Source organism: Triticum urartu, chromosome 6A (assembly GCF_056163025.1).
Source record: "Triticum urartu cultivar PI428250 chromosome 6A, HENAU_Tu73, whole genome shotgun sequence".
Classification (NCBI taxonomy): domain Eukaryota; kingdom Viridiplantae; phylum Streptophyta; class Magnoliopsida; order Poales; family Poaceae; genus Triticum; species Triticum urartu.
Window position 1 is genome coordinate 558,058,773 of NC_141878.1, and position 18,670 is coordinate 558,077,442.

At 45.9% G+C, this 18,670-nt stretch overlaps 1 protein-coding gene across 1 annotated transcript; it reads left to right on the forward strand.

Annotated features, from left to right (window-relative positions):
• Positions 1-664: 664 nt before the first annotated feature.
• LOC147966304 (uncharacterized) lies at positions 665-1,493 on the forward strand. Its single transcript, XM_087530782.1, has 2 exons — positions 665-932; positions 1,009-1,493. The coding sequence occupies exons 1-2, from the start codon at positions 665-667 to the stop codon at positions 1,491-1,493; spliced, it is 753 nt and encodes a 250-aa protein (XP_087386908.1).
• The last annotated feature ends 17,177 nt before the right edge of the window (positions 1,494-18,670 follow it).

Consider the following 18,670-nt stretch of genomic DNA (forward strand, 5'->3'; position numbering starts at 1 on the left):
GGCCCGAGACATGGGGGAAAAGATTCCCATGGACGTCGATGGCGGGGGACATCTTGAATTCGGCGCCTAGCCGGACGCAATTCCGGAGACCAATACGGCTCCAGAATCAAGCATGCGGCCTCCCTCGGCTGGAGGGGGCGTGCTTGTTCCACCGCAACCTCTGTCCAACCAGAGGTGCCGGATGCTTTGTTGGCGGCGCTGAAGAGCGCCTCCATCGTCGATGAACACCGTGCCCTTATGGGTGCGGTGATTGAGAAGATACAGTCTGCTGAGAGTGGACAGAATGAAGCATGTATCAGCCTTATAAGGGGCTTTGAGGTATGTTTTATAAGGTTTCGAAGAGTGGCATAGTATGGATAGTAGCCCCTGATACACTGTTCGGTGAAAGAAAGAACCGGATAGAGGATCAAATTTATGTTCACGGGAAGACTCATTTAATGACATCTATCTCTCTTCTTTTATAAGCAGGCGTCTGCAGCAGCTGCTGCCTCTCATACTGCGGAGGTCTCTGGACTGAATCAAAGTCTGGAGCGGGCCAAAGAAGAACTTGGTCAGTTGAAGCGACAGTTGGAAGATAAACAAGGTATGCGCAAGCCTCGTTCGCGTTCAGTGCGAATGAATTTCCATTATGACAAAATATGTTTCATGATTTGCGCTAGGGACGATGCCCGAAGTCGAGGCTCTTAAGAGGGTTGTAGCCGAGGCCGAGAAAAAGGCAGCCGCAGAGCAGACTCTTCGTGAGAAGCATGATGCCAGGGTTATTGAAGCTGAGCGGGAGCTTCAAGAGGTCGTGAAGAAATGCGAGACCTTGGAGCAGAGTTTAACAGAGAAAGAATCCGAACTCACCAAATCTCATCAAGCCGCGCACGATGCCCGGGGGGAAACCCAAAGCACCCTGCAAGAGATCCAAGAAGCGAGGAAGATCGTGGCGGGTAAGGCTTTTTTCCATGTAAAGCAAGTATTTGAGGAGAAAATCATGTTTCTAATTTTGAATTCGGATTTCTTCAGGGGTATTTGTGGAGCTGCCCCGCAGCATATCGGATGCCGCCCAATTCTACCGAGCCGAAGAAAGGAACACTGCGGATAAACTCTTCTGGTCGCAGTATCTGGCACCGAATTATCCGGTGCCTTTTGCCGATCAACTGAAACAGCTGATCGAACTGCATAGGGCGGCGGAACTAGCCATGAAGGATTTGATTATCCGGCTATGGCCTGCCGAGCCGATTCCAAGCAGCTACTTTGGGCTCATGAAGCGGCTTGTAAGTGCCTGCCCTCGACTTAACGTCATCAAGCGGGCGGTCTGTATAGAGGGTGCGCGAATGGCTTTCGCCCGTGCAAAGGTGCACTGGGGGAAGATGGATGCTGAAAAGCTGATGATCGAGGGACCACCAGAGGGGAAGGAGCACCGCAAGCCCGAACTATATTATGAAAGTGTCCTGAAAGGATCCTACCTTGCGGCGGAGCAATGCACCAAGGAGGTTATATTTCCATGAATACAATCATGTTGTCCTTTGTAATGTTGAACAAGGTCATTTCTATTATTTATTGCCTGTTATATGAAAGTTTATCCTCCTACGCGGCCATTTTATATATTAATCCTGAGAGTTGGCTAGTCGTCCGCTTCTGCCCCCACGTAGGAAGTACGGGGGTGTTCGGGATAAACCTGATCACTCTTTATCCCAGTTTTGGGTCCTTCGAAGGAGGTGTTCAGCACAACGAACCAGGCAATCGGACTATAGGGCTTTATCACTCTCACTTAGCCATAGGAGCTTTAGAAAAGGAAGGTAGGCGCAACCCCTGGTGTTCGGAAGACCGCACAAGGGGCTCTATAAGCACCTAGTCGGAAGAAAAAACCGATCCATCGCACGCTGCATTGGTTATGGCATTATGCGGGAGAAATCCTTAAATATTTTACAACCTCTCGAACAGCTAACCAGTTCTAGTTGTATCATGACAGTCAGTTTTCGGCTTTCTCTACTGAGGTGCTCGTCCGGAAGAACCGGGACACAATCGCGGTAGTTCTCCCTGTGCCGCCTTAGCCGATATAGCGGAACGTAAGGCAGCAAAACATGGGAGTCGGGCAAACCCAACATTTGACCCCAGACATGATTCGGAGCTGATGCATATAATGCTATAAGTTCAGGGTGCCGAACTTCCATGAAGGTGCTCAGACTTTATTGCCGTATTATGGGTAAAACGAAGCCCCTTGCATATTTAAGGCATGTCGCGACGTATGGATGCCACTTGACGAAAGAATTTCAATAAGAAATAACAGCAGATAAGCGTCATATAAATCCACATGTTGTATTTGAATGGTAGGTCGATGCGTATGAGTATAGGTAATGTGATAAAAAAGAGATATGACTGTGGAACCTGCTGAGACCAGGGGAAGAAGCTGTGTGCGGATCTGGAGTATAGTCGGATGGTCATTGCGGGGAATATCTAAGGATTCCCTTGCGCGTTCGAGCTGCTTCCAAATCGCTAGTCATGGTCGGCACAAGGGTGAACCTGCAGAGGGAATGTAAGAAATGTTTGTGTGCTGGAGAGCGGTTGAGCCGCGGTATGCGGCCTGTCCTGGCCTTTGCCAGAATGTTTAATTGAGCTCTGGACGAGCCAGGCTATCCTGCCGCGAAGTAGTTTGGAGTCCTTTGGCGGTGTCCGGGAGCCTGGTCGTCGACTCGAGGTTCGATTGGAAGGTGCCACTCATTGCTTCTGCTGTTAAAGCAGCGGTATGCTCCTTGGTGCCGAGGGAAAGTTCGGCCTTGCCATTAACCGTGATGACACCGCGCGGACTGGGCATCTTGAGCTTACGGTAGGCGTAATGTGGCACCGCGTTGAATCGAGCGAACGCGGTTCGTCCGAGCAGTGCCTGATAATCACTGCGAAAGTGGACGATGTCGAAGATTAACTCTTTGGCACGGTAATTGTCTGGTGATCCGAAGACTACCTCAAGGGCGATGGAGCCCGTACAGTTGGCCTCCACACCTGGTATAATACCTTTGAAGGTGGCTTTAGTGGGCTTGATCACCGAATGGTCGATGCCCATCTTGCACACTGTGTCCTCGTAAAGCAGGTTTAGACTGCTGCCTCCGTCCATGAGGACTCGTGTGAGGTGGAACGACTAGTTCCGTTAAGTCGGCGTCCCTAGGGGTGCGCATCCAGTCCGAGTTGGGGGTGTGGGTGCCGTTTACCACGTTCACCGTTTGGATTTTTGGGGGAAATTTCTTTTGTCCTCCTGTATTCGGTGATCTGGGCTCCTCGTCGCCATCATCGCTTTGAGACCCTTTATCTTTGTTTTTGCCGCCTGACCTGCCGGCTTGTTTGAAGACCCAGCATTCTCTGTTGGTATGATTGGCTGGTGTTCCTGGGGTGCCATGAATTTGGCATGGGCGATCGAGTATGCGGTCCAGACTGGGCGGACCCGAATTGTCATTTTTGAGTGGCCCATTCCGCTGACCGGACTTAGAGCCACTAAATCCGGCATTGACTGCCGTATCTTTGGTGTTTTCACCATTTTTGCGGCGCTTGTGTTTGTTGCGTTGGGGTTTGCCGTTGCTATCTCTGGCCTCTGACGTGCCAGGGTTGCTTGCTGTGTTGTTGCTATGGGCCAACCAGCTATCTTCGCCCGCGCAAAAGCGGGTCATGATTGTCGTGAGGGCTGCCATGGATTTTGGCTTCTCTTGGATGAGATGTCGGGGGAGCCACTCGTCACAGATGTTATGTTTAAAGGCCGCTAGGGCTTCGGCATCCAGACAGTCAACAATTTGGTTCTTTTTAGTTAAGAACCAAGTCCAGAATTTCCTGGCTGACTCTCCGGGCTATTGTGTTATGTGACTTAAATCATCAGCATCCGATGGTCGCACATAAGTGCCCTGGACGTTGTCCAGGAATGCGTCTGCCAGGTTCTCCCAACTTCCGATGGAGTTTACCGGCAAGCTATTCAACCAATGCCGAGCCGGCCCTTTCAGTTTTAGCGGGAGATACTTGATGGCGTGTAGATCATCCCCGCGGGCCATGTGAATGTGGAGGAAGAAATCTTCGATCCATACCGCGGGGTCTATTGTACCATCATATGATTCAATGTTCACGGGTTTAAAACCTTCGGGGAATTCGTGATCCATTACTTCATCAGTGAAGCACAGGGGGTGTGCGGTGCCTCTGTGCCGGGCTATGTCGCGACGCAGTTCATACGAGTCTTGTCTGCTGTATTCGGCCCTGCCGGATTTTTTTTTAGTATATCCGGTGTGACAGTCGTTGTCACGCGTTGGGGCGCACCCCCGTGATCCGTAGATCGATCTTGCATATCCTGCTATGTTTTCCCATACGTCGCGCAGGTCATGTGTGTTACCCCGGGCCTTGGTATTTTTGTTTAACTCGCGACGGGGTGCGGGCCGGACTTCGGCCTGATATGCCGCTTTGTCTCGGCCACGAGGTGGCCGGTCAGCCGCATCATACACTGGAAGCATAGGCTTTAATGCTTCCTCCTCGAGTTGGGGTAGCAATCTGCGCTTTGGGTAACTTTTAATTGGGCGCTCGAGTTCATATTCCTCGGCCGCCAGGACCTCAGTCCATCTATCCGCTAACAGATCTTGGTCAGCTTGAAGCTGTTGTTGCTTTTTCTTTAGGCTGTTTGTTGTGGCTATAAGCCGGCGCTTGAAGCGCTCCTGCTCGACGGGATCCTCATGCACGATAAATTCTTCGTCGCCAAGGCTCATCTCGTCTTCGGAGAGAGGCATGTAATTGTCATCCTCTGATTCTCCGTCTGCTGCCTGTTCCTTAGGGCTAGCTTGCCCATCCTCCCACTCGGAGTCTGGCTGGAGGGGATTGTCTTCGTCTTCGGCACTATCTGCAGCGTTATTGTCTCTTGTGCCGGTATCGCTGCTTTTGCCATGGCGAGGCTTAGAGCAGCGTCGATGACGCCGGTGCTTAGATTGCTTCTCGAGGGGATTATCCTCCGTTGCCTTATTGCCATCGCTTTCTTTGGGGGTGTCCACCATGTATATATCATATTATGAAGTGGCTGTCCAGCGCCCTATGGGAGGTGGTTCCTGTTCCTCTCCTGCATCGTCGTCCATACCGTCGATGTCTTCGGAGTCGAAATCAAGCATGTCGGTTAAATCGTCGACAGTGGCTATTAAGTGGGTGGTGGGTGGGTAACGAATTTCTTCGTCGTCTGCTTCCCACCCGAGCCGGACATAGTTCGGTCGAGGGTCTCCTAACAAGGAGAGAGACCTTAATGAATCTAGCACGTCGCCCAAGGGCGAGTGCTGGAAAATATCCGTGGAGTTAAACTCCATGATCGGTGCCCAATCAAATTCGATAGGCACGGACACAAGCGGTTCGGAGCCCGTGGCCGGGGACGAATCCAAGGGTCCGGCAACACAGGTCTCATAAGAGGTGAAGTTCGTATTCGGCTCTAACGCCACTGAGTGTGCGACCTCCGTGGCGGGGTCCATCCACCTGTCCTCGGATGGCGTGATCTGCTCTGGATTGAGGGCCGGAGTAGCCACAGGTGTGATCTCCCGAACACCGTCCGACGGTAGAGTTAAGTCATGCTCGTCGTGACTGTGCGGCGCACCTGACATGGGCTTGAATCTGTCGAAGATCAAGTCTCCGCGGATGTCGGCAGTATAGTTTAAGTTTCCAAACCTGACCTGACGGCCAGGGGCGTAGCTCTCGATCTGCTCCAGATGGCCAAGCGAGTTGGCCCACAGTACGAAGCTGCCAAATACGAAGATCTGTCCGGGGAGAAAAACCTCACCCTAGATCGCATCATTGCCGATGATCGAAGAAGCCGTCAAGCCTTTATCACGACGGCACAGTGGAACTCTCAATGAAAGCACCAATGTCGGTGTCAAAACCGGCGGACCTCGGGTAGGGGGTCCCGAACTGTGCGTCTAAGGCGGATGGTAACAGGAGGCGGGGACACAATGTTTACCAGGTTCGGGCCTTCTCGATGGAGGTAATACCCTACTTCCTGCTTGATTGATCTTGATGATATGAGTATTACAAGAGTTGATCTACCACGAGATCGTAGAGGCTAAACCCTAGAAGCTAGCCTGTGATTATGATTGTTGTTGTCCTATGGACTAAACCCTCCAGTTTATATAGACACCGGAGGGGGCTAGGGTTACACAGAGTCGGTTACAAGGGAGGAGATCTACATATCCGAATTTCCAAGCTTGCCTTCCACGCCAAGGAGACTCCCATCCGGACACGAGACGAAGTCTTCAATCTTGTATCTTCATAGTCCAACAGTCCGGCCAAAGTATATAGTCCGGCTATCCGAGGACCCCCTAATCCAGGACTCCCTCATTGAGCACCATGTTTAAGTAGAGATTACAACGGGTAAGAGAGAGGATACACCACTGCATAGAGGGGGGAAGAGTTGGTGATGATGGCGGTGAAGTTGTTGGTGAAGACTGCGGTGATGATGATGGCCCCCGGCAGCGTTCCGGCGCCACCGGAAGAGAAGGGGAGAGGAGGGCCCTTCGTCTTCTTCTTCCTTGACCTCCTCCCTAGATGGGAGAAGGGTTTCCCCTCTAGTCCTTGGTCTCCATGGCATGGGAGGGGCGAAAGCCCCTCCGAGATTGGATCTGTCTATCTGTCTCTCTCTGTTTCTGCGTTCTCAGATCTGGCCTTTCACCGTTTCTTTTATAACCGGAGATCCATAACTCCGATTGGGCTGAATTTTGGACACGATCTCTATCCGGATATTAGCTTTCTTGCGGCGAAAGAAGGGCACCAACCGCTTTACGGGGTGGCCACGAGGGTCCAGGGCGCGCCTGACCCCCTGGGGCGTGCCCCCCTGCCTCGTGGCCCCCTCGGGCATCATATCGCGTTGATTCTTCTTCCCAAAAATCACATATATTCCAAAAAAAATCTCCGTCAGTTTTTATTCCGTTTGGACTTCATTTGATATGGATTTTCTGCGAAATAAAAAACATGCAACAAATAGGAACTGACATTGGGCACTGAATCAATATGTTAGTCTCAAAAATAGTATAAAAAGTTGCCAAAAGTATATGGAAGTTGTATAATATTGGCATGGAACAATCAAAACTTATAGATACGACGGAGACGTATCAGGCATCTCGCCCTCCCAACAAGGCTCTGAGCCGACACATATACCCTCATTTAATGTGGTAGGTACATCATTGTGCTTGTCACTATGGTAACTTCTTTGTGGTGTATAAAAGGAGGTCCATGGACACCTAGAAAAAGGGCTCAGACCCTTTGCATTCAAATCTCCAACACACCACAAAGATAGGGCATAAGCTTCTCCCACTAACGAGTAGCGACATCACTTCTTCCTCCTCGAGTGCCTTAAAGAGAAAGAACCTAGCTCGCCATTGTAATCACCTCCACATGTGTATATAAACAGTGAGACGTAGGATTTTACGCTTTCGAGCGGCCTGAACTTGGGTAAAAAAACATCACATCTTCGTCAGCATGTGTTTGCAGTCGATCTTGAGCATTTTAGCACTCTTGCCGAACACAAGAAGGGGGCGTCCCTCGTCTCCTGGTGCCGTGCTCGCACGCGTGACAAGCACGCTACTGCTGGAACGGCTGGATGGCCGCTTACTGGCTGGAACATCTAACTGCTAGTTTGTGTATAAAACACATTAGAATCAGTACAAGGGTTAGAACTGGGAACCAACCAGCTAGGCAGTGGGACGAGATGGGCTGGGAACTAATATTTTTTTAGTTTTAGAGGGCAGGCTCGAGCCCGTTGAAGCCTGTCCAGTAAAATTGTCAGGAGAGAAAGCTTGAGATGAAGGTCATATCAAGGAGTATGGTTGAATTTGGGATCCATAAATTTAAAAACTTGATGAACATCTGACACTTTTCTTAGGATTTAAAAATATGGTCGAATTGCTAGCGATCGATGATTCAAAGTGATGCTAGCAGACATTTTATTTAGTTCTTTCTCTGTAAGGGAAGATGTTTCCTCCATATGGTTTGGATGACCTCTCCCCTGTCCACTGTCCACCCATGGACGATTAGTGTCTAAACCCGAGAGCATGGACAACTAGGCCTAAAAAAACCGGGCTTCGGGCTTGATATTTGGGCTGGGCTCGGGTTTCATTTTGCAGCCCGAAAGGTAGCTCAGGCCGGGCTCGGGCTTTTCTTTTTCAGGATTTCGGCCCAAGCTTTTGGGCTTCGGGCCAGGCTTACATGTGCGAACACTAAAAAACAATATTCAGGCCGGGCTCGGGCTTGAGAAAAGAGTGCATTTCGAGCTTCGGGCCGGTCTCAGACTTGAGAAAAGAAGATCGGGCTTTTACAAGCCCGTCCCAGCGTATGCTCGGTTTTAGTGGTGTCCTTGGAGATGCGAGTCAGCAGCGATCTGATGGCCATCTATTCCACGGCCTCAACGTTCCCTCTAGTTAGGGTTTTACCTTATCTCGTCGCCTCCAGCGACGTTGAGATCTTACCTCCCTTCTCTCCGGCGGGGGCGGGATCCGACCTCGTCCACCGCAGGGGTAGCGCAGTCTGCCTCCCCGGACTTGGAACGATCTTCTACCGCGCAAGGGTTAGGGTTTTACTCCATGGTCGATCGGTTTTCTGCCGACAACATGCGATGGCAAACCATGGAAGTTCTTCGGCATTTGATCGTAAAGGAAAAGGAAACCTGGAGGAGATGATGCAGGAGTTGTCCCTCAAAGGAGATGATCTTGATGATGTGATATTTGAGGATGATGATGCCCCGACGGTGGAGAAACTCCGGTGGATGATCCTAGCCCGACTTCACATGGACAAAAGGGTTCAGTAACTACTAGTTCTTCAACAACATGCGATCGGCATGGGACTTAGCCAGGCCAGTCAAGATCAAAACTTTGGAGGAAAACTTGTTCCAAATGCAATTTGATTGCTTGGGGGATTGGGAACGTGTCACACAGGGCGGACCTTGGCACTTCCGAGGCAATCCAGTTATCATCGCCCCATATGATGGATACACCAAGCCCTCCTCGATCGAGCTCTATACTTTTGAGATCTGGGCGCGGATCATCGAGCTCCCTATTGCTTATCATGGGAAAGTGAAGGCTTTAGCCTCAAAGATTGGAGAGTTTGTTGATGCAGAACCGTCCTCCTTTGACTTTGAAGGAAACTTTTACAGGGTCAGGATCAGGCTGGATGTTCGGAACCCGCTGAAGAAAGCCATATCTCTGATCCGTGGTGGCGAGAGGGAGATCTTCGCTGTCAAGTACGAACGTTTGCCTGATTGGTGCCAGGTATGTGGCATGATGGGCCACGAATTCAAAGAACATGGTGAAGGGTGCATCCTCCTTCTGCCCTGGTTTTCAAAAATCTGCGAGCTCCTGCGACAACTGCCTGGGGCACACGCCGTCAGAACAGAAATCAGAAGGAACAGAAAAGGGATGGGCCGGCTGCGCCCTACTCAGAGTCAAGCCAGCAGGGCAGTCAGAATCAGTAGGGGATGGATGTAGAGGCGACTGACGCTAACAGGAAGCGCCCGTCGGACCAAGTTGCTGGCTCGCCGGTTCCCAAGGCTGCTTCGGGGCTGGAGCTAGTAGTGGCGAGAAAGGCAGATGGGGGGACGGTGCTAGTTAGCCATCCTCCTAAACAAGATCCTAAGCGGTCCAAACTTATGGGGCAGCTTGACAAAGGAGGAAATTCCACAGACAAGACTGGTACAATCATAGTGAAGAAGACCCCCAATGGGGGGAAAGGCTCAGACGCGAGATCGGCGGCCTCCGCGATGGAGGACCGCCGGACGCAATGAATCTGTTAAGCTGGAACTGCCTGGGGATTGGCAACGCCCCGACAGTTCAAGAGCTTCGCGAACTCGCAAATAAGTTTGTGATACGTCTCCAACGTATCTATAATTTTTGATTGCTCCATGCTATATTATCTACTATTTTGGACCATATTGGGCTTTATTTTCCACATTTATATTACTTTTGGGACTAACCTATTAACCGGAGGCCCAGCCCAGCATTGCTGTTTTTTGCCTATTTCAGTGTTTCGAAGAAACGGAATATCAAACGGAGTCCAAACGGAATGAAACCTTCGGGAACGTGATTTTCTCACCGAGTATGATCCAGGAGACTTGGACCCTACGTCAAGAAAACCACGAGGTGGGCATGAGGTAAGGGGGTGCGCCCACCCCCTAGGGCGCGCCCCCACCCTCGTGGGCCCCACGAAGCTCCACCGACGAACTCCTTCCTCCTATATATACCTACGTACCCCCAAACAATCAGATACAGAGCCAAAAACCTAATTCCACCGCCGCAACCTTCTGTACCCACGAGATCCCATCTTGGGGCCTGTTTCGGAGCTCCGCCGGAAGGGGAATCCACCACGAAGGGCTTCTACATCATCACCATGGCCCCTCCGATGAAGTGTGAGTAGTTTACCTCAGACCTTCGGGTCCATAGTTAGTAGCTAGATGGCTTCTTCTCTCTTTTTGGATCTCAATACAATGTTCTCCCCCTCTCTCGTGGAGATCTATTCGATGTAATCTTCTTTTTGCGGTGTGTTTGTTGAGACCGATGAATTGTGGGTTTATGATCAAGATTATCTATGAGCAATATTTGAATCTTCTCTGAATTCTTTTATGTATGATTGGTTATCTTTGCAAGTCTCTTCGAATTATCAGTTTGGTTTGGCTTACTAGATTGGTTTTTCTTGCAATGGGAGAAGTGTTTAGCTTTGGGTTCAATCTTGCGGTGTCCTTTCCCAGTGACAGTAGGGGCAGCAAGGCACGTATTGTATTGTTGCCATCGAGGATAACAAGATGGGTTTTTTTATCATATTGCATGAATTTATCCCTCTACATCATGTCATCTTGCTTAAGGCGTTACTCTGTTTTTATTAACTTAATACTCTAGATGCATGCTGGATAGCGGTCGATGAGTGGAATAATAGTAGTAGATGTAGGCAGGAGTCGGTCTACTTGTCTTGGACGTGATGCCTATATACATGATCATACCTAGATACTCTCATAACTATGCTCAATTCCGTCAATTGCTCAACAGTAATTCGTTCACCCACCATAAAATACTTATGCTCTTGAGAAAAGCCACTAGTGAAACTTATGGCCCCCGGGTCTATTCTCATCATATTAATCTTCATCACTTTATTATTGCTTTGCTTTTTACTTTGCTTTTTATTTTACTTTGCATCTTTATACCAAAAACACCAAAAATATTATCTATCATATGTATTAGATCTCACTCTCGTAAGTGACCGTGAAGGGATTGACAACCCCTATTCGCGTTGGTTGCGAGGAGCTATTTGCTTTGTGTAGGTACGAGGGACTCGCGCATAGCCTCCTACTGGATTGATACCTTGGTTCTCAAAAACTGAGGGAAATACTTACGCTACTTTGCTGCATCATCCTTTCCTCTTCGAGGAAATCCAACGCAGTGCTCAAGAGGTAGCAAGAAGAATTTCTGGCGCCGTTGCCGGGGAGGCTTACGCGAAGTCAAGTCAAGATTTGACTCTCGACAACGAGCCATTTCTGGCGCCGTTGCCAGGGAGTCTATGCAAAAGTCAACATACCAAGTACCTATCACAAATCCCTTATCTCCCGCATTACATTATTTGCCATTTGCCTCTCGTTTTCCTCTCCCCCACTTCACCCTTGTCGTTTTATTCGCCCTTTCTCTTTCGTTCGCCTTCTTCCCGTATGTATCTTTGTTTGTGTTTCCTTGTCCCTTCTATATGCTTGCATCTTCGCTTGCTAAAAATCTATTGATATGGATCCACTTAAAGTGTTCTACTTGGATCATCTTCGATCCTTATGTGCTCGTGCTAAAACCCCAACTAGCCTAGTTGATGGGAAATCTTTAGATGAGCATGCTCATTTTGTGCATCGTCGTTTGTCTGAGAAAGGGAAGCTCTTATGGTATCATATAAATAGTTTGCTATGCTATGCTTGGAATCTTTGTGAAATTTGTGATTTTACTTGTTGCTCTAAGAACCCTAAAAAACACCTTCCCTACCTATGTGAGTTCAATGATAATGAAATCTTATCTTCTTATGCAAAGGGTGTTTATAGCTACTATGATATCGAACAAATTGAAGAATTTGTCGTTTTTAAGGGTGCTCATGAAGTTGCTTCTTTGATTGAAAAGTATGATTTTACTCTCAACAAATCTGAAAATTCCATCATACTTAAATATTGCAATGAAAACTTTGCTCATAATGTCTATGTCCAAGAATTTATTGAAAGAATGACCGTTGCTTTGGAAGAAAATAATGATATGCGTGAATCTATAGATAATGATGATTCCGATGATTTGGTTGAAATATCCCTTGATGAACATGATGCTTGCTATTCTTGTGGCCATGATGCCAATATTTATGAAGACGAATTTGCTATAGTTCCTTATGTTAAAAATGAGATCGTTGCTATTGCACCCATGCTTGATAGTTCCCTTGATGAAAAGCATGATTTCAATGATTTTACTATAAATTCTCTTGATGTCAATTGTGCTAATAATATGCAAAACCCTAAGCTTGGGGATGCTAGTTTTGCTCTGTCTACTACTTGTTGCAACGATCATGATTGGGGTGATTCTTCTTATGATCTTGAAAATTTATTTAATCCCCATGATGAATATGAGACTTATAATATTGTTTGCAATAATATTGAAAGTGGGTTTGGAAGAGTGTCAACTTTATATCCCACATATTTGGAGAATATTCAATCTTATGAAATTTTTGATAAAACTGGGTTTGGAGAGGTCATGACTTTAGTTAATTTTAATCCCACTATTTCGGAAGAGTGTCAACTTTACATGCATGTGGATCGTGTTGAAAATATTTTATGTGATAGCTATTTTGTTGAATTTGCTTATGATCCCACATGTAATTATTATGAGAGAGGGAAATATGGTCGTAGAAATTTTCATGATAATAAATTACCTCTCGTTATGTTGAGATTGCTATCGTTTATTTCCGCTTCCTTGCATATGCTAGTTTTTGCTTGCTATGATAATTTGTTTGCTTATAAGATGCCTATGCATAGGAAGTATGTTAGACTTAGATGTGTTTGTCACGTGTTTCATGATGCTCTCTTTGTGCTTCAATTCTTGTCACTCATGTGAGCATCATTAAAATTATCAATGCCTAGCTAGGGGCGTTAAACGATAGCGCTTGTTGGGAGGCAACCCAATTTTATTTTTAGTTTTTTTGCTTTTGCTTCTGTTTAGGAATAAATCCTTGTTCTAGCCTCTGGTTAGATGTGTTTTTATGTTTTAGTTAGTGTTTGTGCCAAGTTAAACCTATAGGATCTTCTTGGATGATAGTTATTTGATCTTGCTGTAATTTCCAGAAACTTTCTGTTCACGAAAAAATTTGTTAAATATCACCATAACGTGATAAAATAGTGATTACAATTGATGCTGATCAATAAAAAAATTTTCTAGGTCTTCCTATTTTTGCTGATTTTTTGAAGTTCCAGAAGTTTGCGTTAGTTACAGATTACTACAGACTGTTCTGTTTTTGATACATTCTGTTTTTCGTGTGTTGTTTGCTTATTTTGATGAATCTATGGCTAGTAAAATAGTTTATAAACCATAGAGAAGTTGGAATACAGTAGGTTTAACACCAATATAAATAAAGAATAAGTTCATTACAGTACCTTGAAGTGGTCTTTTGTTTTCTTTCGCTAACGGAGCTCACGAGATTTCTGTTGAGTTTTGTGTTGTGAAGTTTTTAAGTTTTGGGTGAAAGATTTTTGATGGATTATGGAACAAGGAGTGGCAAGAGCCTAAACTTGGGGATGCCCATGGCACCCCCAAGATAATCTAAAGACACCAAAAAGCCAAAGCTTGGGGATGCCCCGGAAGGCATCCCCTCTTTCGTCTACTTCCATCGGTAACTTCACTTGGAGCTATATTTTTATTCACCACATGATATGTGTTTTGCTTGGAGCGTCTCGTATGATTTGAGTCTTTTCTTTTTAGTTTACCACAATCATCCTTGTTGTACACACCTTTTGAGAGAGCCATACATGATTTGGAATTTGTTAGAATACTCTATGTGCTTCACTTATATCTTTTGAGCTATAAAGTTTTGCTCTAGTGCTTCACTTATATCTTTTAGAGCACGGTGGTGGATTTGTTTTATAGAAACTATTGATCTCTCATGCTTCACTTAGATTATTTTGAGAGTCTTAAATAGCATGGTAATTTGCTTAATAATCCTAATATGCTTGGTATTCAGGATTTGTAAAACTTTCTTTTGAGTGCGTTGAATACTAAGAAAAGTTTGATGCTTGATAATTGTTTTGAGATACGAAGATGGTGATATTAGAGTCATGCTAGTTGAGTAGTTGTGAATTTGAGAAATACTTGTGTTAAAGTTTGTGATTCCCGTAGCATGCACGTATGGTGAACCATTTTCCTTATGAGTGGCAGCCGGGGACGAGCGATGGTCTTTTCCTACCAATCTATTCCCCTAGGAGCATGCGCGTAATACTTTGCTTTGATAACTTGTAGATTTTTGCAATAAGTATATGAGTTCTTTATGACTAATGTTGAGTCCATGGATTATACGCACTTTCCTTCCTTCCACCATTGCTAGCCCCTCTAATACCGCACACCTTTCGTAGGTATCATACACCCACCATATACCTTCCTCACAACAGCCACCATACCTACCTATCATGGCATTTCCATAGCCATTCCGAGATATATTGCCATGCAACTTTCCACCATCCCGTTTATTATGACACGCTCCATCATTGTCATATTGCTTAGCATGATCATGTAGTTGACATCGTATTTGTGGCAAAGCCACCATTCATAATTCTTTCATACATTTCACTCTTGATTCATTGCATATCCCGGTACACCGCCGGAGGCATTCATATAGAGTCATATCTTGTTCTAGGTATCGAGTTGTAATTGTTGAGTTTTAAGAAAAATAAAAGTGTGATGATCATCATTTTTAGAGCATTGTCCCAAGTGAGGAAAGGATGATGGAGACTATGATTCCCCCACAAGTCGGGATGAGACTCCGGACGAAAAAAATAGGCCATAAAAAAGAGAAAGGCCCAAATAAAAAAATAAAAAAATGAGAGAAAAAGAGAGAAGGGACAATGTTACTATCCTTTTACCACACTTGTGCTTCAAAGTAGCACCAAGATCTTCATGATAGAGAGTCTCTCATTTTGTCACCTTCATATACTAGTGGGAATTTTCATTATAGAACTTGGCTTGTATATTCCAATTATGGGCTTCCTCAAATTGCCCTGGGTCTTCGTGAGCAAGCGAGTTGGATGCACACCCACTTAGTTTCTTTTGTTGAGCTTTCATATACTTATAGCTCTAGTGCATCCGTTGCATGGCAATCCCTACTCACTCACATTGATATCTATTGATGGGCATCTCCATAGCCCGTTGATACGCCTAGTTGATGTGAGACTATCTTCCCCTCTTTTTGTCTTCTCCACAACCACCATTCTATTCCACATATAATGTTATATCCATGGCTCACGCTCATGTATTGCGTGAAGATTGAAAAAGTTTTGAAAATGTCAAAAGTATGAAACAATTGCTTGGCTTGTCATCGGGGTTGTGCATGATTTAAATACTTTGTGTGGTGAAGATAGAGCATAGCCAGACTATATGATTTTGTAGGGATAACTTTCTTTGTCCATGTTATTTTGAGAAGACATAATTGCTTTGTTAGTATGCTTGAAATATTATTATTTTTATGTCAATATTAAACTTTTGTCTTGAATCTTTCGGATCTGAATATTCATACCACAATTAAGAAGAATTACATTGAAATTATGCCAAGTAGCACTCCGCATCAAAAATTCTGTTTTTATCATTTACCTACTCGAGGACGAGCAAGAATTAAGCTTGGGGATGCCTGATACGTCTCCAACGTATCTATAATTTTTGATTGCTCCATGCTATATTATCTACTGTTTTGGACCATATTGGGCTTTATTTTCCACTTTTATATTACTTTTGGGACTAACCTATTAACCGGAGGCCCAGCCCAGAATTGCTGTTTTTTTGCCTATTTCAGTGTTTCAAAGAAACGGAATATCAAACGGAGTCCAAACGGAATGAAACCTTCGGGAACGTGATTTTCTCACCGAATATGATCCAGGAGACTTGGACCCTACGTCGAGAAAGCCACGAGGTGGGCATGAGGTAGGGGGCGCGCCCACCCCCCTAGGGCGCGCCCCCACCCTCGTGGGCCCCACGAAGCTCCACCGACGTACTCCTTCCTGCTATATATACCTACGTACCCCCAAACGATCAGATACGGAGCCAAAAACCTAATTCCACCACCGCAACCTTCTGTACCCACGAGATCCCATCTTGGGGCCTGTTTCGGAGCTCCGCCGGAAGGGGAATCCACCACGGAGGGCTTCTACATCATCACCATAGCCCCTCCGATGAAGTGTGAGTAGTTTACCTCAGACCTTCGGGTCCATAGTTAGTAGCTAGATGGCTTCTTCTCTCTTTTTGGATCTCAATACAATGTTCTCCCCCTCTCTCGTGGAGATCTATTCGATGTAATCTTCTTTTTGCGGTGTGTTTGTTGAGACTGATGAATTGTGGGTTTATGATCAAGATTATCTATGAGCAATATTTGAATCTTCTCTGAATTCTTTTATGTATGATTGGTTATCTTTGCAAGTCTCTTCGAACTATCAGTTTGGTTTGGCTTACTAGATTGGTTTTTCTTGCAATGGGAGAAGTGCTTAGTTTTGGGTTCAATCTTGTGGTGTCCTTTCCCAGTGACAGTAGGGGCAGCAAGGCACGTATTGTATTGTTGCCATCGAGGATAACAAGATGGTTTTTTTTATCATATTGCATGAATTTATCCCTCTACATCATGTCATCTTGCTTAAGGCGTTACTCTGTTTTTATTAACTTAATACTCTAGATGCATGCTGGATAGCGGTCGATGAGTGGAATAATAGTAGTAGATGCAGGCAGGAGTCGGTCTACTTGTCTCGGACGTGGTGCCTATATACATGATCATACCTAGATACTCTCATAACTATGCTCAATTCTGTCAATTGTTCAACAATAATTCGTTCACCCACCGTAAAATACTTATGCTCTTGAGAGAAGCTACTAGTGAAACCTATGGCCCCCGGGTCTATTCTCATCATATTAATCTTCATCACTTTATTATTGCTTTGCTTTTTTACTTTGCTTTTTATTTTACTTTGCATCTTTATACCAAAAACACCAAAAATATTATCTATCATATGTATTAGATCTCACTCTCGTAAGTGACCATGAAGGGATTGACAACCCCTATTCGCGTTGGTTGCGAGGAGCTATTTGCTTTGTGTAGGTACGAGGGACTCGCACGTAGCCTCCTACTGGATTGATACCTTGGTTCTCAAAAACTGAGGAAATACTTACGCTACTTTGCTGCATCATCATTTCCTCTCCGGGGAAATCCAACGCAGTGCTCAAGAGGTAGCAGTTTGCCCCTAGAGTACTTTGTATAGTTGAAACCCAAATCAGTGGGGAAAGAACGGAAAAGTTGAAAAGTACTTTAGGCTATGATAATTCCTTTGCTGTTGATGCCTCTGGTAGAAGTGGAGGCTTAGCTATTTTTTGGAATGATGAAATAAAGAATGAGATTTTGGGTTACTCAAAGTATCACATTGATTGTAAGATTACCGGTGTGGGTGATCAACCTTGGAGGCTGTCGTGTTTCTATGGTGAAGCACAGACCCATCTTCGTCATCACACTTGGACTACCATGAAGAACCTGTCCACCCTCCATGATCTTCCATGGGTTTGTGTAGGGGATTTCAACGAAGTGTTGAGGCATGATGAACACGACGGGATTGGTTCAAGGAGCCAATCACAAATACAAGGATTCAGAGATGCGGTTGATGTATGTGGCTTGATTGATCTTGGTTTCAAGGGAACTAAGTGGACCTATGAGAAGGAAGTCACGGGAGGATCGTATACTCGTGTAAGACTAGACAGGGCCCTTGGCTCGGTTGACTGGTGTGGGTTGTTCCCAACTGCGGTTGTGGAACACGTAACGACTGCAACCTCTGATCACTCGGCTATCCTCGTACAGCTAGCGCAAGCAAACATGGGCGCCAAGAAAACAAAACAGTTCTGGTATGAGGTGATGTGGGAATCACACTCCGACCTGAAACCAACAGTTGAGGCTGCATGGGAGGCCAACGGTCACTATCAAACGGGTGGTGAAGTCCGCACAAATCTTGAAGCGCTGGCTAGGAACCTGGGCGTGTGGGCACAAACCACTTTTGGAAGTGTAAGGGGAGAAATTAGGAGTTTAAAGAAGGAATTGGATCGTCTTCGAAGTGATGTTAGTCGGGTGGGTCCGTCTCATGCAGAAATCAAAATTAATGATCGCTTGATCGAACTTTACTTGTGCGAGGAATTGATGTGGAGACAACGTTGTCGCGTTGAATGGCTCTATGCAGGGGACCGAAATTCCCATTTTTTTTTCATATGCGGGCTTCCATGAGGAGGAGGAAGAACTTGATAAAGGCTCTGGAAAAACCGGATGGGCAAGTAACCTCATAGTTTACTGAGATGCAACAAATGACACTTGATTTTTACAAGCAACTCTATACTTCGGAGGGAGTACAGGGTGTGGAAGATGTTCTTCAGCATGTGCCCGTGAAGGTTACATCGGAGATGAATGAAATGCTCCTGGCCCCGTT